This window comes from Callorhinus ursinus, unplaced genomic scaffold (assembly GCF_003265705.2).
Source record: "Callorhinus ursinus isolate GAN/ISIS: 27379988/994484 unplaced genomic scaffold, GSC_fseal_2.0 scaffold61, whole genome shotgun sequence".
Lineage (NCBI taxonomy): Eukaryota > Metazoa > Chordata > Mammalia > Carnivora > Otariidae > Callorhinus > Callorhinus ursinus.
The window spans coordinates 754,235-782,129 of NW_027397123.1; the positions used below are offsets into that span (position 1 = coordinate 754,235).

General features: G+C 52.8%; 1 protein-coding gene across 3 annotated transcripts; it reads right to left on the minus strand.

The window, feature by feature from the left end:
- Positions 1-1,084: 1,084 nt before the first annotated feature.
- SUPT5H (SPT5 homolog, DSIF elongation factor subunit) lies at positions 1,085-27,761 on the minus strand. 3 transcript variants are annotated; one of them, XM_073885395.1, is made up of 29 exons: positions 27,676-27,761; positions 27,343-27,423; positions 22,782-22,947; positions 19,134-19,199; positions 18,010-18,079; positions 17,826-17,894; positions 17,662-17,727; positions 17,388-17,418; positions 16,955-17,023; positions 12,555-12,806; positions 11,100-11,189; positions 10,921-10,991; positions 9,341-9,446; positions 9,000-9,093; positions 8,772-8,908; positions 8,152-8,307; positions 7,904-8,050; positions 6,912-7,058; positions 6,699-6,824; positions 5,762-5,846; positions 5,302-5,421; positions 5,117-5,219; positions 4,903-5,030; positions 4,694-4,799; positions 4,111-4,269; positions 3,828-3,996; positions 3,277-3,480; positions 1,577-1,672; positions 1,085-1,496 (listed from the first exon to the last, which is right to left on the minus strand). In XM_073885395.1, exons 2-29 carry the CDS (start codon positions 27,415-27,417, stop codon positions 1,353-1,355), a joined length of 3,252 nt encoding a protein of 1,083 aa, XP_073741496.1. In that variant the 5' UTR covers positions 27,418-27,423; positions 27,676-27,761; the 3' UTR covers positions 1,085-1,352. The 3 variants fall into 3 exon arrangements, with proteins under 3 accessions (XP_073741496.1, XP_073741499.1, XP_073741497.1); XM_073885398.1 differs by having other exon boundaries at positions 27,343-27,420; positions 27,683-27,750; XM_073885396.1 differs by having other exon boundaries at positions 27,343-27,420; positions 27,659-27,738.
- Positions 27,762-27,895: the final 134 nt, after the last annotated feature.

The following is a 27,895-nucleotide window of genomic DNA, read 5'->3' on the forward strand; positions in this document are numbered from 1 at the left end:
GCCCCACGGGGCAGCACACCCAGCGCCCGGGGGTAAGGCTGAGGCCGCCGCGTGGGAACCCTGTGGCTGCGGATGGTGTCCTGAGAGAGGAAACCCGCGAGCTAGTTCGTCTCGCCCAGAGAGGGTCCGTCCAGCAAGCGGACTGGAAGCCAGCCCTCCCCAACGTGGAGCCTGGAGGCCCGAATCAGCCTTCTCTCCCGTCCTCAGAGCCCTTTCTTGCTCCTCCTCCCCTGAGCTTCTGACGAAGAAGGGTCTGGAAAGCCAGCCATTTCAGCGAGGTCTCAGCAAAAGGAGCCGCGGCCGGCTCTCCAAGGTCAAGCGTATCAAGACGGAAGTCGATAAATAAGGGGCTACAGGTAGCCACGAAGAATTTCCCTCCTTACTTAGGAAAGGAAGTCAGATACTGCTTATGTACACTCTCAAAACATGAAAAACGACCATGAAACATTTAGGGATAAATAAGGTCAAGCTTCTTCTGGTCATCTCTGGAGGGGAATGGACTGGGGATGCTGCTTAAAGTGGGTCCCACCTGCCACGTACGGTTTCCTAAGCTGGGTGGTGGGGACATGGGTGTTCTGGGTGTCATATCTTTTTTGAACATCTGAAATATATTTTATATTGCATTTATTTAAAAAAAAAAGACATTTGATTGTCAGATAAGGAAGGTGAAGGAAGGTCAAGGTACTAATAAGCTCCATTCTCTATCTTGCTCCCCATCTCCACCCCCAAGCCATCAGACAAGCCACAGCAATTCCGGTGTCACTGCTATGTGGGCTCCAGGGAGAGGACCATCAACTGCAGTATCCTGCACTGTAGGGGGAATTTAGGTTTTCCTGGGGCGGGGGGGGCGGGTTATGGATCTTCACATAAGCGAGAATGGGCTATAACTTCAATCACAGGCAGGCTCTGGTCTAATAAATCTCTTTCCAATGTCTCCTCATATATCCATCTTGAAGAGCCCTCTGGCGTGGGCAGTATCATTTTCTAGATGGGGAAGCTGAGGCTTAGGTACCATTCAGTTATTTGCCCAGGAAGTAAGTGGGGTCTACAAATCACCCCACTTACAAAACACAGACACACATGCTTGACCAAACAGCTTTTTATTGAAAGACCGTAACACAAAAGCAAGCTGGGGAAGGGAGGGTACAGAAGGTGGGGACCCTCCCCCAGACTCTATTCTGATTCCTATGAACATCAGGGAGGGAGGGAGGAACCCAGAAAGGAAATCCTGAACAACCAGATTAGCCCTAGGCCAGGCCCCAGACCCTGTGTCAGAGCCAAGGGCCAGGGAAGGAAGGAGGGACACTCTCCATCTGCCAGATATCTGCCAAAGTCCACCCGCCCTGCATTTCTCAGGCCTCCAGGAGCTTCCCCAGGAAGCGGAGGTTGAGGATCTTGAGCTGCTCATCAAGGTCCATGCGGACGATGCCGTCCTCACCATCGATGCTCAACAGGACCCCTGTGGCTTCCCGATCCTCACCCAGAATCACCTTCACCTGGGGGGGTGGGGAGCGGGCACGGGGTCAGGGTCCGTGTCAGCAGCCCAAGGCCCCCACGTCCCCTGGCCCCCCCTTACCTTGTTGTTCTTGGTGGGGGTGATGGGCTCCAGGTGCTCGCTGGAGATGCTGACCACCTTCTCACTGTCCTTTAGGTACACAGAGCACATGCCTCCCTGTGGGTAGGGACAGCCTGGTCAGTCGGGCCTGTTTCCAGTGCAAGAAAGGCCAAAAGCTGGGCCTGATTCCTGGGAGTGTGGTGTGTGGGGCCAGGGTGACCAGATCAGCATGGGAAGCACCAGAATGAAGCTAACTTAGGCCAAAAGAGACTGCTTCTCAGGCACCTGACTCTTCATGTCCCAAGTGGGTCTCATCTTTCCCCTCCTGGGCCCACCCGTATCTCAGGGATGTCCCCACAGTCCCTAGTCCCTGGACGGAGCTCTGATATCATGTTAGCTCTTTCACCGACCAGCTCTGAGGTGTGTTCATTTGGCCTCCTAAAGGTCTCTGCCACCTCCCCCACTCCTCTCTTCCTCACAGCCTTACGGGGTAGCCTGACCTCCCCCAGGGCTCCCAGCCCCCAGTCTCACCCCCCGTAAACCATCCCTGCTAGAGCAACATGGTGAATTAATTCCAAACCACAGACCTGATCCCACCACTGCTCTGCCTGCTTAGATTCCTCAGGACACAGTCCAAGGTCCCCAGCCTGCCACATGACCTGGCCCAGTCACTCACCTTCCCCCTAGGCTTTCTATGTTCCAGCCACAGTAAACATACTTCAACTCCCCAGATGTGCCAGACTTTCCCTCACCTCCAGGCCTTTGCAAGTCCCCTCTTTCTGGAACACACTTAACCCCCTCCCCAGCCATTTCTCTTGGCTTACCCCTATTCGTTCTTCAGGTCTCAATGCAGATGCCTCCTTCTCCAGGAAGCACCCCTGAGCCCCTCCAAAGTTGAGTAAGGGTGCCTCCTCTGGGTTCCCATAGCTCCCCTTGCCCTTGGGGCTTCCTGTATCCCAGCTCTGGTCACTCAGGCTCTCCCTCTTGGGGAGACACGTCTCCTCCCCAACTAGAATGTGAGCTATATGAGGGCAGGGCCTGGAGCTGTTTTGGACTCTGGTGTTTAATTAACTAATTCAAGTAATATTTACTGGAAGGCCAACAGGCTATTGGTCCCTCATCTAGGAACTAGGGCTACTTAGGAATGAAATACAGGCTCAGTAACCAAAGAATCACCCCCTGAGTAAACTTTAAGCTTTCAGGCAGCAGGTAGGTAACATGAAAAAAATTACATGGACTCAGAAGAAGACAGATCTGAGATAGCGCAAAGGCTTCCCTGAAGGACGAGTAGCAGTTTACTAGAAAAAGGGTGGAAGGAAGAGAGTTCTAGACAGAGGAAGTGATGAGCAAAGGCCCTGAGGCTGCAGGGAACTCGGGGACGGTGAGGAATGGAAAGGCCAGTAATGCTGGAGCAGGGGGAACGCTAGGGGTAGGGGTGCCCAGCACTAAGCTAAAGCCAGGCACAGAGGAATGCTCAGTCCGTGTTATGGAACTGGTCTCAGAGGACTATAAGTGTAATTAGCTCCTGGGCACCAGTCACTGCTCCAGGCCGAGGAGAAACCCCTGCCCTGTGGGGCCTACAGGCCAGCCCTTCCAACCCTGCTTCCCCAGGGTACTGGAAATGTGGTTAGGTGGTGAAAAGCAAAAACCCAGTAACCACAGAGATTGGGGACCCTGAGAGAGAGGTTACCTGCCCAGCAACCGGCCCGGGCCCCACTTACTGTGACGCTGCGGATGACTCCTGTCTGCCCCACCACCTGCGTATCCAGGTAGGTGTCCCGCACCTTCACCTGGATGTCAGTGGTTACCCAGTCGCTGGAGTTCTGCTCAATGCCTGAGCCTGGCGTGTGCGGGTTGTAGCCACCAGGGGAGGGGGCTCCAGGTGTCATCGGACTGTAGCCAACAGGGCTCGGGCTGGGGCTGGCCTGTGGGTGAAAGGGGGACAGAGTTGTTGTAAATAGGTCCTCTAGCTTGGCTGTCCACGTAGCCCGGAGGCCCATCCTAGCCCCCCCCCCCATTTTTCTTAAAGATTTATTTTAGAGAGAAAAAAAAGAGCGACAGTGAGCATGTGAGCGCAGGGAGGGGCAGAGGGAGAGGGAGAGCGAAACTATAGCAGATTTCTTGCTGAGCTTGGGACCCGACTTGGGACTCGATCTCAAGACACTGAGATCATGACCCAAGCCGAAGCCAAGAGTCAGACACTTAACCGACTGCACCACCCTGGCGCCCCCTAGTCCTCCACCCTTATAAGGGCATGCAAGCTCACCCATACCTGATAGGCCATGGGTGAGGGTGTGGGGTGGTAGCTGGCTGGAGAGTGGGTATTCTGGTAGCCTGCTGGGCTTGGCGCCACCTGGTGGTAGCTCTGGGGGCTGGGGCTGGGCTGGTAGGAGCCTTGCGGAGAGGGGGCGGCATAGGGAGAGAACTGGTCTGTGTTGTACCTGGAGAGTCAAAGACAAAAGGGAGCATTCGTTGGGGACGGTGTTGAAGAGAAGGCAACAGCAGCAGGGAGGGTCTGGGCAAGGTCTGCTTAGGGTCAGCCCCAGTGGACTCACATGGCTGGCGTCCCTGGCGTCTGTGGGTTATACTGAGGGTTGACCTGCGGGGATGAGGGGTCGGGGTAGCCAGGTGTCTGGGGGTTGGGGGTACCCCCATAGGCCTGGGGGGACGGGGTGGGCTCGTCGTCGAAGGCGTACTCGTATTCTTCCTCGGCCCTGTTGGAGACAGAAGTCTGCTGAGAATGACTGTGGTCATCACAACGATGTAGAAATGTTTCCAGAAAAGCACTGAACACCTCACAACAGCCCCATCCAGAGGCCTCCGTCTCACAGCTGAGGATACTGGGAGACAGAGACAAGGCTGCCGGCCCAAGGCCACACGACTGGTCACGTGACCCAGAGCGGCACACAAATCCGTCTCCGAGCCCAGGTCTTAACGGCAACAGTCGACTCTGGTGGGGACTGGAGATTATCCGGCCCCCAGCCCCAGCCCCACGTACCCCTTAGCATGTGAGCAGCCTGGCGCTGGGAGCAGAGAATTCAGGGAGAGCAGTACAGACCCCTCCATCCCGCAGACACCCAGCATAACCACTCACACACCCGGGCTCAGGGAACCCTGTCCCCCACCCCCGATCCTCACCGGGATGGCGTGTTGGGATTGTTGGGGTCCCAGGCCCCACTCTGGGCAGGAGTGCGGCTGCCATCATGCAGGGGTGTCTGTGAACCGTAATGCGGGGTGCGGCTTCCTGAAATGAGAGAACGGGACAGATGTGTTTGTCTGTCAGTTCTGCCCTGTCTCCAGGCCCCGCCACGTCACCCCTCGTCCCCGTTCCCCCGGGGCATGCTCACCATCCTGGAGAGGGGTCTGAGAGCCATACATGGGTGTGCGGGAACCAGAGCCATACATGGGCGTCTGGGAGCCGTACATGGGCGTCCGCCCATAGGTTGAGGTCATGCCTCCCGGGCGCCGTGAGCCCCTGTGGACACAGAACCAGTGGGGTGAGTAGGCCCCTCTCGCCACCTAACAATCCCCCTCCTGGCCCGGCGCTGCCCCAGCCCGTACACCGTCGTGAGCCGCTGTCGGTCCACAGAGATGGTCTGGCAGGTGGAGTGCAGCTCCACGCGGGCTGTGGACTCGGTGGCATCCTTCACCACACCAATGTAGCCTGGTGAGGAGACAGGGGGTCAGGCTGGGTGGGGTCTCCACCGTGCCCCTCCCCAGGCCTCCAATATGGCCCTCAAGGTCACCTTTGTAGGGCCCTTGGGAGATGCGCACAGTCTGGCCGATGAGCTCGTTGTCTCTCCGCCCCCGGCCCCTGCTCATACCTCCGCTGCCACCACCGGGGCTGCCAAAGCCACCACGCTGACCTGCGGAGGAAGGACGACGTCAGCAGTCCCCAGGACCATGTCGTCCCCTCCCATGCTATGTCCACAGACAGAGTGCCCTCAAGCCCCCTCTCCACCTGCTTGACTCTCCCAACACACACCCCCTGGTTTAGGAGCTTCCTCTGGGCAGCCCCCGCCAGAGCCCCGACACTGCCGCGACCACCCTGGCCTGCCACTGGGGGCCGCGGTGGGGGAGGGTCGTGGTCTCTATGAGCCATGAACCCCATCATGGCCAGGCCAGCGGAGCAGGCACCCAGACAGTGGGGGCTGAATAACCGCCCTCCCCAGCCCCCAGACACATCCTTGCCCAACTCCCCCTCACCTCCAGCACTGGGGTGCATGGGACTGCTGATCCGGGGGCTCATGGGGGCAAAGCCACCCACTGTGAAGTTGGTCACATCTCGGGGCTAGGGAAGGGACGAGAAGTGAACCGGCAGGCAGGGGCCTGGGGGACAGGCTCCCGGCCCCCATGCCACTGCCTGCCTCCATCTGGGAACAGTTCCTGCTTGAACTGGGCTGGCGGCCATTCCTCCCGCCTTCTAGTGACGATGCCTCCATTTCCCTTTGGGGAAACTGCCACCCCTAGGCCACTCTGGGCCAATCAAGAGGCCCGGTTCTCCCCTGGCCAGGACTTTCTGGCCCCGGTGACATAAAGACTGCAAGTCAGGAGAATTCCTTGCCCCATGCACAGGGCCGTGAGGACCACCCCCTGGTCCCAGCTCCCCAGAGCCCGGGCCTGATTTCCCGAGACCTGGTTCTGTACAGCTTTCCCACACGTCCCACCTCATCTGTATCTGCTGCTCCCCAGAGACAGTCACGCAGCTCTGGGTCCCTTCGTTCAGGTCTCTGCACAGGTGTCACCTCAAGCAGGCCTTTCCTGAACCTTCTCCATCTAAAGCAGCAGCCCCCCGTGATTCTCTCTCTATCCTATTCTCTTCTCTGCGGCGCCTGTCATCACCTCGCCTCACGCTGTACAACGTCTGTATTTACTGATTTGTTTGTCTCCGGGCTGGCAGCTCTAGAAGGCCAGAGACGTTCCTCCTATTCACTGCTGTAGCTCTAGTTGCTAGCCTGGACAGGTGCTCAAAAAAACTGAATGGATGAATGATTTGGTAAAGAGCCTGGAATCCCAGTAAACCCTGCCAAGGACCTGAGCCTGACACCTGCCCTCCTAATCCCCCACAAGCCCATTCTTGTCGCTGCTGGGGCTGGGGAAGGCCAGGAACCCAAGAGCCAGGATGCCGCTGCACCCGCCTCACCTTGGAGCCCCCTGCCAGGACGAGGTGGCGGGTCTTGCAGACAAACATGCCCCCATTCTCCACCAGTTTCTTGCAGTGCAGGAAGGCGAAGCTGCGGAAGAGATGGCGAATTTCGCCCTCCCGGCCCTGGACGGGGAAAGGATGGTCACTCTTGGGGCCGTGGCCCACCCCAGCAGTTTCAGGTGGGGCCAATGGGCAGGAGCTTATACTCACTGAGTGGGGGCCGTCAATGACCTTGACGATGTCCTTCACATGGATGTTATTCTGTTCCGAGTCCAGGGCCACGGCAAAGCGGTTGTCCTTCTTCCGGGTCACAGCCTGGTGCCTGACGGTCACCACCTTCCCATACATGTTCAGCACCTACGGACGGAGGGGAGCATGCTGAGCCGTGAGAGTAGAAAGGGATGACACAGACCAGGGCTTCCCTAAGGTGGGATGATCTTTCCTTGTGGGAGACTGCCCCGAGCTCTGCAGAAGTCTAGAGTCCCTGGCAGTCTCGGGGCACCACTGCCCAGGCACTGGGTCAAACAAAAATGTTCCCAATCATTCCAAAACACCTTTCAGGAGGAGACACCATCCCTAATGAGCACCAGGGACCTGAGAAATGGGTGCAGGAGTAGATGTTAACATTATGTTTACCCGTCACTGTGTGCCAAGCCCCCTACTAAATTCTTCACGCAAGATTTCACGGAAGCCTCAAAACTTCCCTTTGAGATGGTTGCGGTGACGGTTCCCATTTCCCTGAGGGAAGAATCTCAGGCCCACAGAGGACAAGTCACTAGCCCCGGGTCACACAGCATGGAGCAATAGGGCCAAGATATGAATCCAGAGTCCAGGGTCCTAAGCATCAGGCTCTGACTCCCATGTCCACAGGGTACGGATGGAGGGGAAGAGGGCACCCGCAACCCCCAGCCCTCGAGCAAGCACCTGTGTTTACATATTTGATTTCAGGGCCTCAGTCATAACAAAAGAAATCCGTGCTACCACATTACCTCCATTTTACAGGGCACGAAAGACACGGAGAGGGTAAGTGCCATGCCACTCGCCCGACACCACAAAGCCAACCCTGGCCGACAGAGCCCGATCGGCCCCCCAGAGCAGTCTGGGTTCTTGGCCACCAAGCTCTGCCACCTCCCAGGATGAGGAGCTCGAGGGAGAGGGAGACCCCCACAAGGAAGCCCCGCCACTGAGTACAACACACACACCTGGAAGGTCTCCCGCTCCAGTCGCACAATGACACCCACGGTCTGAGGGTCCAGCTGCACCAGCTCCCCCCACTCATGCTGGCCCCCTACATCCACACCCGATGCCGTCTCTGAGCAGAGCTGCAGGTCCCGGGGGAGCACCTTCAGCTGTGGGAAATGGAAAAGGGGTAAAGCAGGGTCCAAGCGGCCGCTCAGCCTAGATCTGGTCCTGGTACATTCCATGCCGCTCCCCACCTCCCCCCACCTACCTCATGCATGGTGAGATCAGAGAAGAGGATGACGAAGTTCTCCTCCACCCGCACAATGAGGCCTGTGTCACCCTCAAATCGGCCAGCAATCACCTTCACGTGGTCCCCCATTTTAAAGTACTTCCGAAGTTCCTGGGCCGGGAACTCCAGCATGTCCTGGGGATTGGGTGTGGGGATGCTGAGCCAGGCAAGGGAAGCAACCACATCCCGCCCACCTCCCCATCTCCAGAAGCCACTCGTATTCGCAGAAAAGACCTTGCCAAGACCCACTTCAGGCTCAGAGCACCCAACCACAGACTCCTGTAGGCTGCCTGGACAACCCTCAGACTGCCCCAGACACAGCTCACCTCAGACTCAGGGTATCATCCCGGACACCCCTTACTCCACACACAGAAAGCCTGTCCCCAAAACATATGACACAAACTAGACACTTCCTCAGGCCTCGCCGGAGAAAGCCTCACCCCAGACACACCGTGCTACGCCGGACAAACCCTCAGACGGACACACAGACCCAGACACATGCGCCCTTAAAGTAAACTCAAACCAGGCAGCACCTTGGATTACCCCACCATTACACCGTGCTCTCAGCCCAGTACACACGTATGGGCAGCACGGCCTACCTTGAGGTCCTCGTGCTTGGGCATGATGGTGATCTTGTTGCCATCCACGCTGAGGATTTTGCCCTGCAGGTTGATGAGCTCGCCCTCACACACCTCCACATTGTCCCCAGGTTGGAAGTTGTGCTCCCGCTCCTTCCCTGCAGGGGCAGGTGCATGGCTGACTTGGGGACTGTCCATCATGAGCCGCCCCCTCCTCCTTGGCCTGAGTTACCGACAGGGACCAAATACCTGTGCTCTCAGTCACCACCTCAAGGTCAATGCCCTCCGGCTGATCCTCAAACTTCTCCAGCTCAGAGAGCGTGGGTTTCACACCCTCCGTGATCTGAGCCCCAAGAAACAAGGGGAAGAGAAGGAAGTAGAAGAAGGTCAGTGTCACAGCCCAGCTGAGCAGGCTAAGGAGATGGTGAGATTTATTTCCCTAGGGACGCTCCTACACTCCTGACTCGGAAGATATCCAGGACAGACCCAGATAACCCACCGCTCTGGGGCCTGGACTGAAGGAGGGAGAAAAAACTTGGCCTCCCTGCTCCCCCCAGCATGGTAAGCAAGACGCCCTCCGGGACCCTCACCACAGCAGACATGGCAAAGCTCTTGAACAGAAAGCCCTTCCGGCTATAACGGTTCCCCTCGAAGATGAGGAAGTCACCATCGGAGGCCACATCACCGCCCAGGGACCTGGGATTTTGTGGGGGGAGAGAAGATTGGGAGGGGGATTAAGAAGAGAATCTTGCTGGCCCTCAGGCTCCTCTGCTGGCTGAAGGGGAAGGATCACAGGATGGCTGCCCCAACCCATCCCACGGCGCGCCCTCCTGGCCGAGTGACATGTCCCGAGCCCAGAGACTCTTCCCTGCACTCTGCTGTGCTCTCTCCCTGCTTGACTGCTCAGCACAGCGCACCTCACCTCTGATGAGCTACTGTTTAATGCGTCTCCCCAACCAGAATAGCAGCTCCCGAAGGGCAGAGGTCTAACACTTTTCATTCACTGCTACTTCCCCTAGAGCAGGGGCACTCGGTGAATACTAGCTGGACCCAGCATTGGAGCACGCCAACGGTTAGCACACATGGAGCACTCAGCCTACGCCTGGCCTGGCCACACACCTCACGGACCTCCTCCCCAAAGCCTCTGACATCACTCACATGACCCACATTTCCCAGGGAAATGAGGGAGCGAGGCTCGCATGGGGCACACCTCATGGTTAGGGTGGTCTGAGTCCGGATTCAAATTCGGAGGATGGGACTCCCAAGCCTACGCCCTAACTCTCCTGGCCCTGCATGTGGGGTGGGGGACAGAGTTCCAGGCCACGCTTCTAGAGTGAGGAGGGAAAGCCTGCCCCACTCCCAAAAAGGGAGCATGGGGGAGCAAGCCGAGCTCCTCCTGCCACTCAATCCTCTTCTCGTTGGCGTGCTGAGTTTGGTGGAGGCCCGAGGGAGCTCTGCGGGCCAGGTCAGAGCACTCAGTAAAAGGAGGTCCAGTCAGGTGGAAGCAGGGGGGTAAGGGGGCCCAATTCGGGCATGTGAGGTATTAGCCAAATCCTGGGGTACAGCTCAAAAAGTGTTCTATAATCCCCCTTTAAAGGAATGAAAAACCATCTGGTGCCTCACAAGGCATTCTAGAACACGACCAGTGGCTCTCGTTCCTGCATCTCCTCCTCTCCCGCCCTCCCCCCATCGGGAGCCCTCTGGCTAGCCCTGGAACGCTGGGCTCACTGGGCTGCTCCAAAGCTCCCTCCAGCTGCAGAGGGCGAGGGACACTCCCTGACAGGGAAGGGCTCGAAGGATAGTCCCACCTCCGCTATCCAGGCATCAGGAGGTCAGGGAAACAGACCTCACAGAGCCTGACGTGCCAAGAGATCCCATTTCAGTCCGTGATCCTGGGGCCAAGTGCTATTCTGGGAACACGTGAGCATTAATTCATCTGACTCTCACGACAACCCCAGGAGGCAGGGGGCGTCACTGTTCGTGGTTATAGCAGAGAAGCCAGAGGCCCAGGGATGTTCAATAACTTGACGGAGGCAGTGCTGCCAAGCTGACCATTCACAAAGCAAAGCATGGATGGGTCAGAGGTACGTTCCTGTGGGGGAGCCTGCGGAGGCACACCCTGCGTCCCAGCTCAGGAGACCCCGCCCAGCCAGGCCCCAAGAGCACTCACCTGATCTTCTCAGCGTCGAACAGCCTCTGTGGAGGCCGCTTAAACTTCTTCCTTTTGGCAAACCAGTCTTTCTGTGGAGGAAAGGGGGCGTGGTGGGAAGGGTGAAGGAGGAGGGCTCGGCCACCGGCAAGGATCAGGCATCTTCCCCACCTGTGAGCCCCAGGGCATCCCCCCAGTACCAAGCTCATGCGGGCCTTGATGCGGTCATAGTCAATGCGGGGGATCATCTTCAAGGAGATGGTGTTTTGGCTGGGTTCCACATAATCCACCTGAGGAGAAGGAGGTGGTCAGGATGGCCCTGGCCTTCCCTCCCCAACCCTAGACACAGGAAGGGCAGGACAGGGGGTGATGGTGAAGAAATCACACTGCAGACAACTCTCCACTCTCTCTAGCCTGTCTCCTCTCAACTCTGAAGCACAATACCCACTACTTGCTTAACACCTCTGCTCGGATGTCTGAAAGGCCCCTCAAGCCTAGCACACCCACAACTAGCCTCCTGTTGGTCCCCGGGCCTGCTCCTCGCCCGGTCTTCTCCCCTCCATCATTCCCTCTGCTCTGGCACACCGCCTGGGAGTCTTTTGGACTCTCCCTTACTCTTCCATCCACCTCCAGTGTGCCGGCAACTCCTGTCAGCTCGGTCCTCAGCTCTGACCTCTTGCCCTCCTCCCTACTTGCAACCCTGGGCCTGTCCCATCGCCTGCCACCAGGACTATGGTGGCAGTCTCCTCACTGGTCTCTGTGCTCCTGTGGCCCCATCCGGTCCAGCCCAGGGTTTGCCAGCCAGGTAATTCTTTGTTGTGGGGGGCTGTCCCCTATGCTGCAGGGCATTAGCAGCAATCCTGGCTTCTATCCACTGGATGCTACAGCGACTCCCTCCTCACTTGACACAACCAAGAAAAGTCCCATGCGGACAATACTGCCCCTGCTTGAGAACCAGGAGTCTATTCTCAATGAAGCTACCAGAGTAATCCTATTAAAACCTAAGTCTCAGGGAGCCTGGCTGGCTCAGTCGGTGAAGCGTCTGCCTTTGGCTCAGGTCATGATCCCGGGGTCCTGGGATGGAGCCCCGCAAGGGGCTCCCTGCTCGGCGGGAAGCCTGCTTCCCCCTCTCCCCCTCCCCCTGCTTGTGTTCCCTCTCTCGCTGTGTCTCTCTCTGTCAAATAAATAAATAAAATCTTAAAAAAATAAAAATGAAAAATAAATAAATAAAATCCAAGTCCCACTGTGTCCCTCCACCTCCAGTAGAAGCCAAAGCCCTATGACGGGCCACAGGCGCAGTCCCCTCCCTGCGCCCACCTCCTGCCACTCTCACCCTCGCACACTCTTGCTTCAGCCAGGGCAGACCTGTTTGCATGCTGTTCCTTCTCCCGCAACACTGTGCCCCAAGAACTCCACAAGGCTCCCTCCCTCACCTCCTTCAGATCTTACTCAGTGTGCTTTGAACACACACACAATCCTGTGTGCTCCCAACAAAATCTAGGCTCTGCATCACCTAATCTGAGTGGAGGTCTGCTCTCTGAACTAGAAAGGGTCCGGGAATGATAAAAGGAAAAGGGGGGGGGACTGAACAGGGGAGCAGGAGTGTGACCGCCGCGAGCCCCTCAGCCACCCTGCCCCACCCCCAGCCCTGGCACCTGGGCGATGTCGTCCTTATAGATGCCCCTCTTGAGGCGGACCCAGGATTTGGGCTTCAGGTTGGCCACCTCCTTCACGACTTTGAGCACATCTGTCATCTCCTTGATGGGCACCATCTGCTGGTTCCAGTAGCCAAGCCGCAGGTTGCCCACACCCTCGATGGCCTGCTTCACGTGCGTCTGCTTGTAGGCCTCCACATAGATGTAGCCCTTCACGTGCTCCGGCGCCACCACTGACTTAATCTGCAGGGGCTGCAGGGCCGAGCCCATGGCAGGGGACAGTGAGACATGAGTGCCCCGAACAGTTACAGCTGCCACCACAGTGCTCGCTCTTCCGGGAATTTATCCCACAGAAATGTTCGTGCAATGACCCGGACACAAGGATGTCCGTGGCAGAGTTATTGATGACAGCAAACAAACAAGACTGGACATTTGTAAATGCCCCCAAGAGGGATTTGTTAAACTATGGCATAAAACGTAGCACTTAAAAAACTAACGAATCTATATGTAGTGACACAGAAAGGTAACCAACGTAGGGGCGCCTGGGTGGCTCAGTTGGTTAAGTGTACAACTCTTGATTTCAGCTCAGGTCATGATCTCAGGGTTGGGAGATCGAGCCCCGAGTTGGACTCCAAACTAGGTGTAAAGCCTGCTTGAGATTGTCTCTTTCCCCCTGCCCCTGCCCAACCCCCTGCAAGCACGCTCTCTCTGTTTAAAAAGAAAGAAAGGTAAACAACGTATACTATGTGTAAAAAATAATTGGACTGAAGAGAACAGGAATGACTACACTAATAGCAAACAGAACACACTTTAAGACAAAAGCTACTGGAGACAAACAAGGATGTTTTATACTGATAAATGGTTTAATCATTCAAGAGGATACAACAAATACGGATACATATGAACCTAACAACAGGACCTCAAAAGACACAAGGCAAAAAGCAACAAATAAAAGGAGAAACTGACAGTTCACCAATAATAACTGGAGACAATACCCCACTTAAAATAGATAGGACTAGATAGAAAATCAACAAGGAAACAGAGCACTTGAGCAATCCTATAAACCGACTAGACCTCACACACATCTACAGATAGAAATCTGTCGAACAACACCAGAATGCATACTCTTAGGGCACACTTAACACTCTCCAGGATAAACCGTATGTTAGGCCATTAAGTCTCAACAAACGTAAAAGAATTGAAATCATATGAGATATATTCTCCAACCACATGGGAGTGAAATTAGAAATCAGTAACAGATTTAGAAAATTCACAACTATGTGGAAATACATTAAGTAACCAATAGATTAAATGTAAGAATTACAGGGCACCTGGATGGCTCAATGGGTGGAGTGTGGGACTCTTAATCGTGGGGCTGTGGGTTCAAGCCCTACATTGGGTGCAGAGATAACTTAAAAATAAAATAGTTTAAGATAAAAAAGCCTAAAAATTACAAGGGAAATTAGAAAATATTTTGAGATGAATGAAAACAAAAACATTAAACCTTACAGGATGTGAGAGAGCTGTGCTTAGAGATAAATTTACAGCTGTAAAAAAGAAAAAAAGTCTCCAGGCGCCTGGGTGGCTCAGTCGGTTAAGTGTCTGCCTTCGGCTCAGGTCATGATCCCAGGGTCCTGGGGTCGAGCCCCGCATCGGGCTCCCTGCTCTGCGGGAAGCCTCCTTCTCCCTTACCCTCTGCCGGCTCATGCTCTCTCTGGCTCACTCTTTCTCTCAAATAAATAAAATCTTTAAAAAAGAAAAAAAGAAAAAAAGTCTCATATCAATAGCCCAACCTTTCACCTTTAAGAAACTAGAAAAGGAGGGGCGCCTGGTGGCTCAGTCTGTTAAGCGTCCGACTTGATTTCCACTCAGGTTATGATCTTAGGGTTGTGGGATCGAGCCCCATGTTGGGCTCTGTGCTGGGCATGGAGCTTGCTTGGGATTCTCTCGTTCTCCTCTGCCCCTCCCCTCCTCTTAAAAAAAAAAAAGAAACTAGAAAAGGAAAAGAAAACTAAAACCCAAGCGAGCAGAAGGAAAGAAATAACAAAGATCAGAGTAGAAATAAATAAAAGAGGAAACAGAAAAATAGAGAAGTCCATCAAAACCAAAAGCTGGTTCTTTGAAAAGACTAACAAATTTGACAAACCTTTAGCCAGTCTGACCGAGAAAGAGACAAGAGACTCAAGTCACTCAAGACTCAAATTACAAAAATCAGGAATGGAAGAAAGGACATTACCATCAACCTGACAGGATTATGAAGCAAAAGTACGAACAAGTGCACACCAACAGATCAAATAACCTCAATGAAACGAATGTTTTCCGTAGAAAGATGTACACTACCAAAACTGACTAAGAAATAGAAAATCTGAATAGACCTATGAGAAGTAAAGATATTGAATCAGTAATAGAAAAAATTTCCACACACACACACACATAGCCAGGACTAGACAGCTTCACTGGTGAATTCTACCCAACGTTTTATTTTTTTTTAAGGATTTTATTTATTTATTTGAGATAGGGTTAGAGCAAGGGAGAGAGAGAGAGAAAGAGATAGCATGAGCGGTGGGGAGAGAAGAGGAAGAGGGAGAAGCAGGCTCTCCACCAAGCAGAAAGCCCAACGTGCGGCTCGATCAAGGCAGACACTTAACCCACTGAGCCACCCAGACGCCCCTCTACCCAACATTTTAATAACATCAATCCTTCACAGACATCGTTAAGAAACTACAGACTGGTATCTCTTATGAACACAGATGCAAATATCTTTAATAAAATAGAACCGGATTCAGCAACATATAAGTAAGATCATACACCATGACCCTGGATTTTACGGTATGGAAATTGTATCTCAATTAAAAAAGAAACAACTAAATTGTTTCAGCATTGCGATAGCAGAAAATGGAAACCACCTTATATTTACCGGGCATGAGAAGATGATTAAGGCATTGACAAAAGGCTCACTGCAAAATAATACGTATACCGAGTAATACCATTCTGTTTAATACAAAAACAAAACCATGGGGCGCCTGGGTGGCTCAGTCGTTAAGCGTCTGCCTTCGGCTCAGGTCATGATCCCAGGGTCCTGGGATCAAGCCCCGCATCGGGCTCCCTGCTCAGCAGGAAGCCCGTTTCTCCCTCTCCCACTCCCCTTGCTTGTGTTCCTTCTCTCTGTGTGTCTCTCTCTGTCAAGTAAATAAATAAGATCTTTAAAAAAACAAAAACAAAGACAAACAGAACTGACATTTTTTGACTTGCAGAGAAGATGACCTGGAAAGACACACACCGACAGTAATTCCTTCTGAAAACTGGGACTCAGGGAGGGAGAGCCGGCCTTCTACAATACACATATACTTCTTTGGTCATCAAAAACAAAAACAATAATCAGTCCTAACTCAAATGGTCACTAGAGTTTTGCCCAGGACACATGATCGAGGTTTAAGCACACTTCAAATGATCTGCAAATCCTACAACTATCCACTTGGCCCCACTGACACACATCCACTGTTTCAGCAGGTAAAAGCAATGCACTCGGCCTAACACGGATCATGTTAAGTGAGAAAATCAGCAGCCAGCACAGAGTTAGTATTCACTCCATGTTTCGTCAATTTTGAGTATATCCTTCATAAGGTTTGCCCCTGTTCCCAAACTGACAATTATGCCTCCGACAATAACTGTGTTTATTGAACACAAGCTGCAGGACAAGTCCTGGCTGAGAGCTGGACATGTCTAAAGCTACTTAATCCTAATGATGCTGAGGGGCAAGCAGGGCGCCCAGAAAGGGGAAGTGGCTTGATCAAGGTCACAGGGCTAAGACGCAGCAGGGGCAGGATGCAGCAGGGGCAGGATTCAAACTCCCACAGTCTAAAGAAAGAGCTGTGAACTCAATGCAGCATCTTCATGTCTTGTGTGCTGTGAATGAGCCCTGAAGGGGTGGGACCGGCTCTGGAAAGGTCACCAATGTGTCCTTAGCACCTCCCAGTGCAGAGACCTGCCCAGAGCAGGAGTTCAGCGGATATGTGACGACTGCTGAAAGAGAGAAGGAAGGAATTCTCCCCGACAAGTCTGTCCCCTGACACACTCAGCCTGTTCCATCCTAGGAGCCCTCCCGAACAGTAAAAGGGTGACAGCTGCCCAACAGGGTTGGTGAACACGCAGAACTGACTCAGAAAAACCTCAGGAAGCTAAGAAGGCTGACTTCTGGAGGGCTACAGGGGCTGGTGACCCCTGCCAGGAATGCAAAGACAGTGAAGACGGCACCTCTGTTAGATACTGAAGAGCCCTTCGGAGGGATCATTTTAGCTAAAGTCGCTGATGTAATGGGCACCTAGTACCCTTGGACCTACACCATCCCTCCCTCTGGGCTTCACTCTCTCTTTTCCATGCTGCCTGCCTACCCAACTTACCGTGTCTGTGAACTGGTAGGCGATGAACTTGCGCATCAAGGAAATGGCTGTGGCCCGTTCCTCCCCGATCTGGAAGAAGAGAGACAGACTTCAGAGAGATGAGGACATGAAGGACGGACGCAGGGAAAGGGGCAGGAGACCGCAGCAAGGCAGACCGAATCATCAGGCAAGAAAGATAAAATAGACTAGAGAGAGAGAGGGAGCAGGAGAGGAAGAGGTACGGAGCAAGAGGGATGGGCGGACAGACAGACAGGGGCGGGAGACAGTGAGTAAGCGAGGGGAGCACAGCAGGGCAGGGGCCTGGGAGGTGGGGGATGAAGAGGCAGAGACAGGACTGAGAGACTGACAGGCCAAGGAGACCCAGGACAGAAAGGTGGTGAGCTCTCCCTAACAAGGCCACCTCCCCCATTCCCCTGCCTCCCAGAGAACACACCTTACATTTGACAGTCCACAGATTTGGATCCCTAGGCAGGAGAGAAAAAGGAAGCCCTTCAGTGAAATGGCCTCATCCCGAAAAACCTGAATCATCTTTCTTCCTCTCCCTCCACCCCCTCTCCTTCTCCATCCTTCCATCCATAAGCGGGAGGAAGAGGTCGAGCGCCAACTTGCCACTAGTCCCCACCATCGACCAGTTTGTGTCTGCGTACACATATCACCCCAATACAAGATCCCCCCATCTCAGCCCGCCCATGCCACCCCCCCCTTACTTGACTCCTGGGAGCAGCTGCTGCTGGGTGATGTCATCCGAGAGCTCATCGGATCCTCCATACACCCTGGAGAGAGGATGGCAGTTGGGAAGGGGGGTGATGCTCTATCAGAGCCCTGACCCTTCTGGAAAAGGGACCCCCCTGCCCCCGCCCCGTGCCCTTACGTCTCTCCCACAGACGACTTGGCATATTTCTTCATGTAATACTCGCCCAGTTCTTCCTCTCGCTGGTCCCTGGGGTGTGAAGGGGGAAAGTAAACACGAATGAAAGGCTATGGAGAGAAGGGTGGGCTGACGTGCACCCAATCGCCCCTGGGAACCAGTCTCACCCTTCCACCTTCCCGCTTACCTCCAGAGGTTTTGTAGGCGGCGAGCCCCAGAACGGTCTTCATCCAGGACAACATTATCGATATTGGAGGCTGCAGAAAAATGGGCAAATGGGGTGAGTGAGGGGAGGTGAAAGGCAGGGGCCTGGAGGAAGTGATGGGGGCTGAGAGGGCCGGAGTTGGGCCCTGGGGCAGGAGAGACCTCACTAGGAACCCCCGATCCTCACCCTCTACTCTGTCCTGCTCAGCAATCCTGCTTCTCATGAAAAAGACTTGGGAGGACAGGGCCCGACGGGGGGGGCCTCCAGCCATTCCCCATCTCACAGCCACTGAGTATGCCCTGAACTCCACCCCACCCCACCCATCGTTGCGGCCCACAACGCTCACACCCACACATAAACAGATACACACTTTCCCAGGCCAACGGCTAGAGACCTGGCCTCAGAACTCCCTGATTCTGGACCCTCTATGAATCAGAGCCCCCAGGGCCAGACGGGGGTCAGGGGTGAAGGGAGGGTGCTGTGGGCAGGAAGGAGATGTCAGGATATGGGAGGAGGGTCGGGGAATCACAGTTTCCAGATTCTTACCTTCGATCTCTTCTACTTGGAGGAAGAGGAGGTGGTGGTGGTGGTGGTGGTGGTGGTGGTGGTGGTGGTGGTGGGCGAGGGCAGACAAAGTATGAGCCAAATTATAGCAGCGAAATCAACCAATGGGTTGGGGGAAGGGGAAGGGAGGGACACAGGAAGGTTGAAAATCAAAAGTAAAGGCCAGGCACCAGGTGGTTGGGGGAGAAGCCGAAATGTATGAGGCGCACAAAACGGAAAATAACAGGGAAGTGGGGGCACTGGCCCAGGAAGTGGGGGGTATCTTGGGACAGAGCCCACCCCCCCACAACCCCCAGAAGGGATTCACTGGGGCCCTGGGATCCCAGAGTCCCCTTCCCACCACACCCACCACCCACAGCCCCCACCCCCCAACTCATGGGCCTAAAAGGAAAAGGGTACAGAGCTGGTCTCTCTGGCAACGACAGAAAGAAGCGAGGTGAGGAGGGTGGGGGGGGGGTGCAGGGCATGGGTGGGGGATGGGCTCTCAAGACCCTCTCGGTCACACCCCAAAGCAGTCTTGCAGAGGTGGGGCCCCCACAAACCTTTCTCCAGAATGTCCTCTGCCCCGTCTTCCCACTGGTCCTCGTCCTCATACTCATCGTCCACATCTGCAACAGGAAAGCCAAGCAGTCAGGGAGGCAGCTGCAGCACAGGGGACCTCATGGCAGTGGCTCCTGGGAGACATCACTGGGAGGTGGGCATGACAACCATGCACGTGCAGGTCAGGACAGGACAGAGATGCCCGCACAAGTGAGGCTCTCGCCCAATGCCACGGAGCTGCTTCAGGCCACAGGATCGGGTCTCCCAGGCAGCTCCACCCCTCTCTGGCTCTAAAACCCATCCCTCCTCCAACCCCACCCACAAGTCCATTTAAAAAATCCAGTCAACGGGCACCTGGGTGGCTCAGTTGGTTGGGCGACTGCCTCCGGCTCACGTCATGATGCCAGAGTCCCGGGATCAAGTCCCGCATCGGGCTCCCTGCTCAGCGGGGAGTCTGCTTCTCCCTCTGACCCTCCCCCCTCTCACGCTCTCTCTCATTCTCTCTCTCAAATAAATAAATAAAATCTTTAAAAAAAAAAATCCGGTCAGGGAACCAGGCTGGCTCAGTCAGCTGAGTGTGCAACTCTTGATCTTGGGGTCAAGAGTTCAAGCCCCATGTTGGGCGCAGAGATCACTAAAAATAGTAATAATAATAATCAAATAAACTTAAAAAAATCAGATCAAAATAAGTAAGCACAAAAGTTCTCTCCAAACTATCAAGACCAGCATATAGTTTTTTTTAAAGACGTGATTCACAATCTGTTGGGTTTTGGTATTATTCCCTCAGGTTTGTGACACTACCACTTACCAAGAATGTCCCACGTGCCCTGCTCTGCTGTGAGCATTTGCCACAGATTCCTCACCGAATCCTCCGGTACCTGCACCGTTCGGATTTTCCACTAACGGCTCTGAGGCCCAGAGAGGGGACCTAACTGGCCCAAAGACTCTCAGCTGGTCCCGGAGAATCAGGCTAGCTCCAGGGTTCATGCACCGAACCTCTTCACTATGTTACTCATGCTCTTCCGCACGCAGCGAATATTATGCTAAAAACTGAACAGTGATTCCCAAATGTGATGAAAAAATCCAAAGCGTTCAGAGGATGTATAGTGTGCAGGGAAGTCTCCCTCCCGTTTCCACCCCCACTAGCTCAGTCCCCTTCCACAGAGGCAACTCCGTAACGAGTTTCTTGCCTAGAGATCATCTATGCATATACAAGAGATGCATCTAAACCCTCCACCACCACCTGCCCCAATGCAACTTTTTAACACACTGTTCGGTACCTTCCTCTTTTTCTAAGCAATCCTACGAGCCTGGGGCGCTTCCACAGAAGCCATGCCTCATTTGCTATCTGATGATCTGCCCTGTAACTCTTTTCCCAGGCCCTCACCATCAGTGGACATTTAGGTCACCAGACATTTACAACTGAAAACAGGACTGCCGCAACTATCTTTGGCCTCGTGTCTTTACGCGCCTGTGTGGGTTTAATTGTCGGGTGAAATCCTAAAAAAGAACTCCTGGATCAAAGGGTCCCTGCCTGTTAAAACATCAATGGGCACTACCGCACAGCCTTCCCACACGCAGTGCCCAACAAAGCTCCCACAACCAACGCGCGGTTGTCCCCGGCAGCCCACGTCCGTGTCACACGGCATGTTAGCCCTTCTCTAGATCTGGCCGTTCTGCTACCTGAGACCTCTTCTCGAAGGAAGGACTCCCTCCCCTCAGCCTTCAAGGGGAGGACCAGGAGTGTCCCGAGCATCTCCTGCCCCTCTGTTCCCTCAGGGGAGAGGGTCCCAAGAAAACGGCAGATGGCATTCCAAGTGGTTCTCCTTTACATGGGCAGGGAAGAAGCGCCCTCATGGATGGCTGGTGGAAGGATCGGGTATGGCTTTTTCAGGGGCCAATATTTGGCCGCAGACATCGAAAGGCCTTTAAAATCATATGCATCCCCTTTGCCCAGCAGTTTGATTTATAGGGATTTACCATGTAGAAAATCTTCAGGGTCCATGACAGATAAAATACTACGTTTTCACTCATCTCGAACTGAAAAGTCATATTTATGTCAATTACGAACAATGGAAATAAATCACAACCAGCTTAGCAGCGAACTCTGATATTTTCCCAGCACGTTATAGCAGCAGATACCTCAAAATGTCATTTGCACTCATTGCTACTTCCAAATTAGATTCTTATCAGACCCTCCACTAAATCTTATTTCAATGCATTCATGATGAAACCCACACATTCTGTGACTATTTAGGTACCGCATTTCAGTATAATTGTTCTCTTTGGAATCCTATGTTATTTTTCCCCTCAGCATCTCAGATCATGGTTCTAAGAAGGGGTCTGCAGACTCCACCAGACTGCCAAAGGAGCCATAGCACAAAAAAGGTTAAGATTAAGAACCCCCAATCTAGGTAAATAACTTGTGTCTATGTGTCTAAGTACATAAAAAGGTGTTCCCAGCAGTGCTGCTTATAATGATGAAAAACATAAACTTCAATATCGGATAAGACATTGGTTAAATAAAACAGATTACGGAAAAAATACTATGTAGCCATCGGGGAAAAAGAATGGGTATTTCCAGGATGATGACGATGATGATGATGACAAGCAGCTAAAGTTTATCGAGCACTGAGGTGCCAAAAGTTGTTCAGTAAACTTTCTTTACATGAGTTAACTCATTTAATCTACGCTATCTGTTACATGCTCCTCCACAATCACTGAAAGTAAAAAAAGCAGTTTACAGAACAGTAGGTGTGACATGGGCCTACAGAGCGTTAATAGGTAAGCCCCTTTTCTGAGGACCTGCTCTAGGCTGGGCATGTCACTTTGGGTTGCCATCTACCTAATGTGCTTTATGTGTTCGGCCCCCCCAAATCCTCAAAATAATCCCTTCTGGAATACGAAGGACTGTTTGTCCCCCCTGTACAGAGGGGGAAAAAGGGCTCCAAGGGATGGACCGCGACTCACCCAGGGCCACATGGAGGAGAGAGCAGAGGCAGGCTAGGAGGGACCCTGTCCTGCCTACATCTAGGTCATTGGAGCTTTTCACAACGAGCACAGATTTCAAGTTTTTTAAAGGACAATTACGGTATTAGGACAATTACGGTATTATAAAGGCTGGATCTGAAAAGGACTGATGTGGGGCGTGTGGGTGGCTCAGTCGTTAAGCGTCTGCCTTCGGCTCAGGTCATGATCCCAGGGTCCTGGGATCGAGCCCCGCATCGGGCTCCCTGCTCCGCGGGAAGCCTGCTTCTCCCTCTCCCGCTCCCCCTGCTTGTTCCCTCTCTCGCTGTCTCTCTCTCTCTGTCAGATAAATAGATAAAATCTTTAAAAAATAATAATAATAAAATAAATAAAAGGACTGATGTTTTAGGAATACAGAGAGAAATATTTCAGGGCAAAATTACATATTTGGGATTTGCTTTCACATCATCCAGCAGTGGAAGTGAGGAGGAAGAAACAAAACAAGATTGGTACTAAGCTGTTAACTCTTGAGGCAAGCTGATGGGACGTGGAGGTTCCACACACTATCCTACTACTGTGGGTTTGACGTTTACCCAAATTTTTTCAAAAAAAGTACATTCAAGGAATAGAAGTGAAGGTGGAAGTCCAGCTGCTGCTCAGCACCGGACAGCCCTGTGACATACCAGCCTCGTCCAGAATGAAGCCGCCGTGGCGGGGTTTCTTGGGAGGCCGGTCATCATCTTCCTCTTCCTCTTCCTCATCATATTCTTCCTCCTCTTCCTCCTCCTCTTCTTCCTCAGGCTCTTCCTCCTTCTCACTGCCTGCTACACTCCGCCGCTCTTCCTCCACCTGGAGAGTCAGGGGTAGCGTTGGGGCACCAAGGCTCCATACCCCCAAATCCAGACACCAAGCCCCCACCCCCAAATCTGATGCCACCTCTGCCTGGCTAGTCAATAATCCCCTCTGTTCTGCATAGACTCCCTTCCCCCCTGGCCGGGCCTCTCTGCCAGCCATCCTATCTCAGTAACAGCACTGTCACCCACCCACCCAATACCTGGGAGCCGGCCCAGACGACCTCCTGCTCCTCTAGAGCGCCTTGCTAGCCTCCACTTGGCCCGTAAATGTAGCTCCATGAAGTTTGGTCCTTGGCCCTCATCTCTTTCCACCCTACAACTCCCTAGGCCATCTCATCCGCTCCCTTGGCTGTTGGACGTCTCTAGTTCGTCCACACTGCTCCCCAAGGTCATTGCCTGCCTCTTATTGCTAGTTCCACGAACCGTCTTTACTCCTTACCTACAAAACACTGCACACCACTGATCCTCCCTCCCTAGAGAAAAGCTCTTCCCTTGGCCTCTGTCACATCACAGTACCCTGGCTTTTCTCCAACTTCTCTGGCTGATCCTCTGCACTCCCCTCTTCCTCTGCTCACCCAAGTGCTGGCTTCCGTCCCTAGGCTTCGGCCGGGGGCCCACTCTGCTTCTCGCTGCATACACTCTCCCCGGGCCACTTTACCTTCCACAGCCTCAGATCCTGTCTCTGCACGTGATGCCCCATCTGTCTCCAGGCCACACTTTCTTCCAGAACTAGAGGCCCCCATGTGTCAGCAGCCTCCACAAATGGCTCCCCCAGAGGTCCTCTGAGCCCTGCACAGATACCACATCCTACACTGACCTCAATGTCTTCCCCCAGACCTGTGCTGGCTCCCTCTAGCTTCTATTAGGCACCAAACTCTTGGCCTTTCTGCTTTTGGAACATTGTCCCTCCAGTCTGTCCCTTCTTCCCCATCCCTACAGCCCCCAGCCTAGACCAGGCCACGGCCCTCTAAAATCTAGCTCCTTGCCCAGCCTCTTGGCCTCTAATCTGTCTTTTCAAACCAGTCACAAAAGGAAAGGACCCAGACAAAACAGTGTTCCCCGAACTTCAATCTCTTCTTCACTAACTTCAGGCTTTTTTGCCAAGTTCACATCAGTGTGAATTCACCTAATATTTACCTGATATTCTTCATATTTTCTTTAAATTCATTTACCTGATATTTTCTTTAAATTCACTCACATTTTTCACTTAGCTTAACAGAGAAACTTTTCCATACTTTGAAATAGTTCAGAAGTAAAGACATTTTCGAAGTTAGCTTGTCACAAGCAACAAGTAACCATAAAGATAAAAGCAAAACATGTTATTATTAAGTCCTAGCATGATCCTGTTGCCAGCTGCAGGCTCTAAGCCAAAAGCCTGTTCTGATAAACATGGAGACAAGCAAATTTCAGAAAAGTGTTCAAGACACAGTAGCACCAAAGTAAAACTTTCTCCATGACCCAATCAAAAGACAGGACAGGCAACTTAGAAAATAACTTCATGATGATTCAATGTGGCTTAAGGTCTTGTTCTTCTACCTGAAAGCACCTCTCATCACCCCCGACCTAAAGTATATTCCGTAGTCTTGGCAAACTAAATATGATCTAGAACATGAAACGGATCATTTGGTTCCCTGCTTCAAACATGGCCATGGCTCTTCCACTGCCCTCAGGTAAAGAACGAGCTCCCTAGCAGCCTAGACTAGAAATACACACTCACTGCCTCTCCCTTTCATCCTGCCTCTTTGGGCTCCCCCTTCCAAATGCTAGGTCCCAGCCACAGTGAAACACTTGTACCATGCTCTCTCAGTGCTATCCATCATTCATGCTAGCCCTCTGCAAAAAAAAAAAAAACAAAAAAACTATTCTCCTTTACCTCTCACTCCTACTTCAATCAAAATATCCCCTCTTCCAGGAAGTCATGCCTATCCCCCGCCCCCAGCAAAGTCAGGCATATCATTCTCTAGCTTCCTCCATCACAGTCTTGACCACTGAGAGCTCCCTAAGAGCTGGGCCCAGGCTATCTCAGGCACTGCTGGGTCCCCAACATCACCCAGTCCAGGGATGGGAACAGAAGACAATTGAAAGATCTGTTTAGTACATATCCCTAATCCACAATGTCCCATATCTTACCAGCTCAAACCACAACAGGACCACAGCCTGAGTTCAAGGAACCTTGTCATCATTCCCCTGGCTCAGTCCCAGCAAAACCCTCTCTCCAAACCTGAGGGGTCCCCAGTCCCCGAGAAGAGGACTCCCGTTACTATCTTTGTGTTATCTTGGGGCTTGAATGCGCTCTTAACACTGTCCGTCCTCACAATCCCCTGAAGGAACCATCTGTTTATAAAACTATCTCCACCCCAAGACAGAGAGCTCCATGAGGGAGCCAGTGATCCCAACATGATAGAAACTAGGAACACTTGTTCAATGAATGAATGAGCAGGTTACTGGGGCTGCGAATGGTGAAACAGATCATTCCCCCAATAGCGGCTCATCATCTGCCATCCCTACCTACTTCATTCTACAGGGCCTGGTCCTTCAAGGATATGCTAACTTCTGGCTGTCCTAAAAGCCTATCTAGTCCCATCTCTGACTGGCTTCTCACTGTCGTCCTCTTGCTTCATCTGGTGACAGCAGATAGGCCAGCAGGTGAGTCAGGAGCCCGGTGTGGTGTTGGGGAAGTGACATTTGGACATAGCAAACCAGATGTCGCAGCCAGGAAAAGGACCCCGGGATCTTGATCTCATTACCACCAGGATTTAACCACAAGCAATGCCCTGAAGCCATGAGTCAGAGAGACCAAGAACCCAGTGCTATTGCTTGGAACAAAAGCCCTTCCTAGCATCCTCCCATTTGCCTCAGCCCCACCATGGCTTCCCAATTCCTCCAACTCTTCACTGGAAGCTGAGGACTCCCCAGAGGGCACAAGGATTGACAATCAAATGCCTACAGAGATCAAGAAAAGAACCAAAGTAAGGAGGACAGCTCAAAGGAAACCTATGGTACTCTCTGTCTACCTGATATTTCCCAGGACACAAGTACATGAAATCTTTCCTTTACTTAAGTCCCCCGAAGGTAGGCATGACGATAAATGGCAACTGATACATCCCAGGAACTGGGAGAAAATTCCCCATTCTCCAGCAGGCTGATACTTCCTGAGCAAAGAGCTGCTAGGTAGAACAATCCTGGGTCTCAGGTTGCTGGCTTCTCTCACTTTCCCGGAAAAATCATGATTTTTACATGAAATAGCCCTTACAAGTGATGGCAACTAACTTTAAAAAATTGATTTACGTTTCTGGAGGTTAAAGGAGACATCTACAATCATCGAGTCATCTTTTTATCAGTTTGTTAACTGTTGCCTACTAAGTATAAACTCCGTGAAAGCAAAAATTTGCCTTGCTCCACTCTCTCCAACACCCGGAAGAATCTGGAACACAGTAGTAGATGCTCAAACATTTATTTAATCAACAAATAAGTCAGAAATAAACAAAAGAAGAAAACAGTTAATAGTAGAGTATTTAAAATCAGGTATGTCCCAGGAAATATTTATTTGGTTCCTGAAATAGTAATGTTCAATAGATCCAAAGGCAGAGTGATCCTTTCAAAACATGAGATCACACCCCTTCCTTGCTCCAAAACTTCTCACGGCTCTGTCGCACTCAATCAGGACAAATTCCTCACCAGAACCTTCAAGATCCTATACGATCTGGCTCCTGCTACTTCTTTGTTGCACTCACTCTGATCCAGCCAAACTCGACTCCTTGTTACTTCTTGAACATGCAGGCACGCTCCCAACTTTGCATGTGCTGCTTCCCCTTCCTCTTACCGCAACACTTTTCCTCCACACGACTCACTCCCTCAACTCCCACAACATCTTTTTTCAAACATCACCCTCTCAGACTCACCTTATTTAAAACTGACCAAGACTCCCTATTCCCCTTTACTTTTCTCCAGGGTACTCTCTGCCTTATTAAACGATATACTTATCGGTTATGTTTATTCACGATCACAGAGGCAAAGACTTTCAAAATCTGTTTTGTTTACTGGTGCAACCCCCGGACAAAGAATTGTGCCTAGTACACAGTAGGCACTAAAAATATATTTTCGAAATGACGGAGCACACTTCTTCATAAAAACTAACAGTGAGGGCTTGCTATATGCCAGGTCCTTTATACACATCACCTGTTACTTCACTGTACCTGGGGCATCCCGGGCCTCCCGCACCTGTCCCTCTGCTTGACTTAGGCTTACCTACTTCTCTATCACTACCAACAGCCTGGAAGCTCCCAGAGGCCAGAGCTCGTTCTGATCTCCTCTGAGCTCCCACAGGGGCCTTTCTGCCCTGGTCCTGTCCCCAGGCGCTATGCCTCCCCACCATGTCCCAGCCACACACCTCGGCCTCCTCGCCGTCACTGCTGCGCTCGCTATCCTCCTCCTCGGAGAAGTTGCTGTCCTCACTGTCCGACATCTTCTGCTCTTGCAGGAAAAGACGGCGGCCTCAGTGCGTCCTCCAGACAGGAGCCCCACCCCAGCCTCAGTTTCCCCGCCAGTTCCCGGGAGAAGAAAAATCCCTTAGCGCACTTCCGGCAGCCTCGTTCTGGCAACCGTGAGCCCGAAAGGCTACCCCTTAAGCCACCTGCTACACCTTCCGTTTCCCCGAATCCGGGCTCTAAGCCTCCCTGGGCCCCGGCGACCCCCAGCGCTGCTACCTAGACGTCCGACCCACCCCTCACCGCTCCGGTTTTTATTTCAGCCTTCGGCACCAGCAGCTGTTCACACGACGCCCGGCTGGGACTGACGTGCCCTCTCGCGAGAACCTACCCGTTGGCCTCGCCTAACGCGAGATTTCCGGAGCTAATCTCCGGCGACGCACTTCCAGGACGCCATCTTGAAAGTGGCCTGTCTATCTTAACGTAGAGCATGGAGTCGACATCTTGGGAGGGTCA

Bases quoted from the DNA above. Each gene is read 5' to 3' on its own strand.
- SUPT5H (XM_073885395.1), bottom strand. From the start codon at position 27,417: ATGTCGGACAGTGAGGACAGCAACTTCTCCGAGGAGGAGGATAGCGAG. The intron at 5,031-5,116 runs GTACGGGCTGGG...CTGTGTCCACAG, and splicing joins CGACAGCGGCTCACGACGGT to GGGCTCACGGCGCCCGGGAG. The intron at 4,270-4,693 runs GTGAGGATCGGG...TGTCTCCAACAG, and splicing joins AATCCCAACACGCCATCCCG to GGCCGAGGAAGAATACGAGT.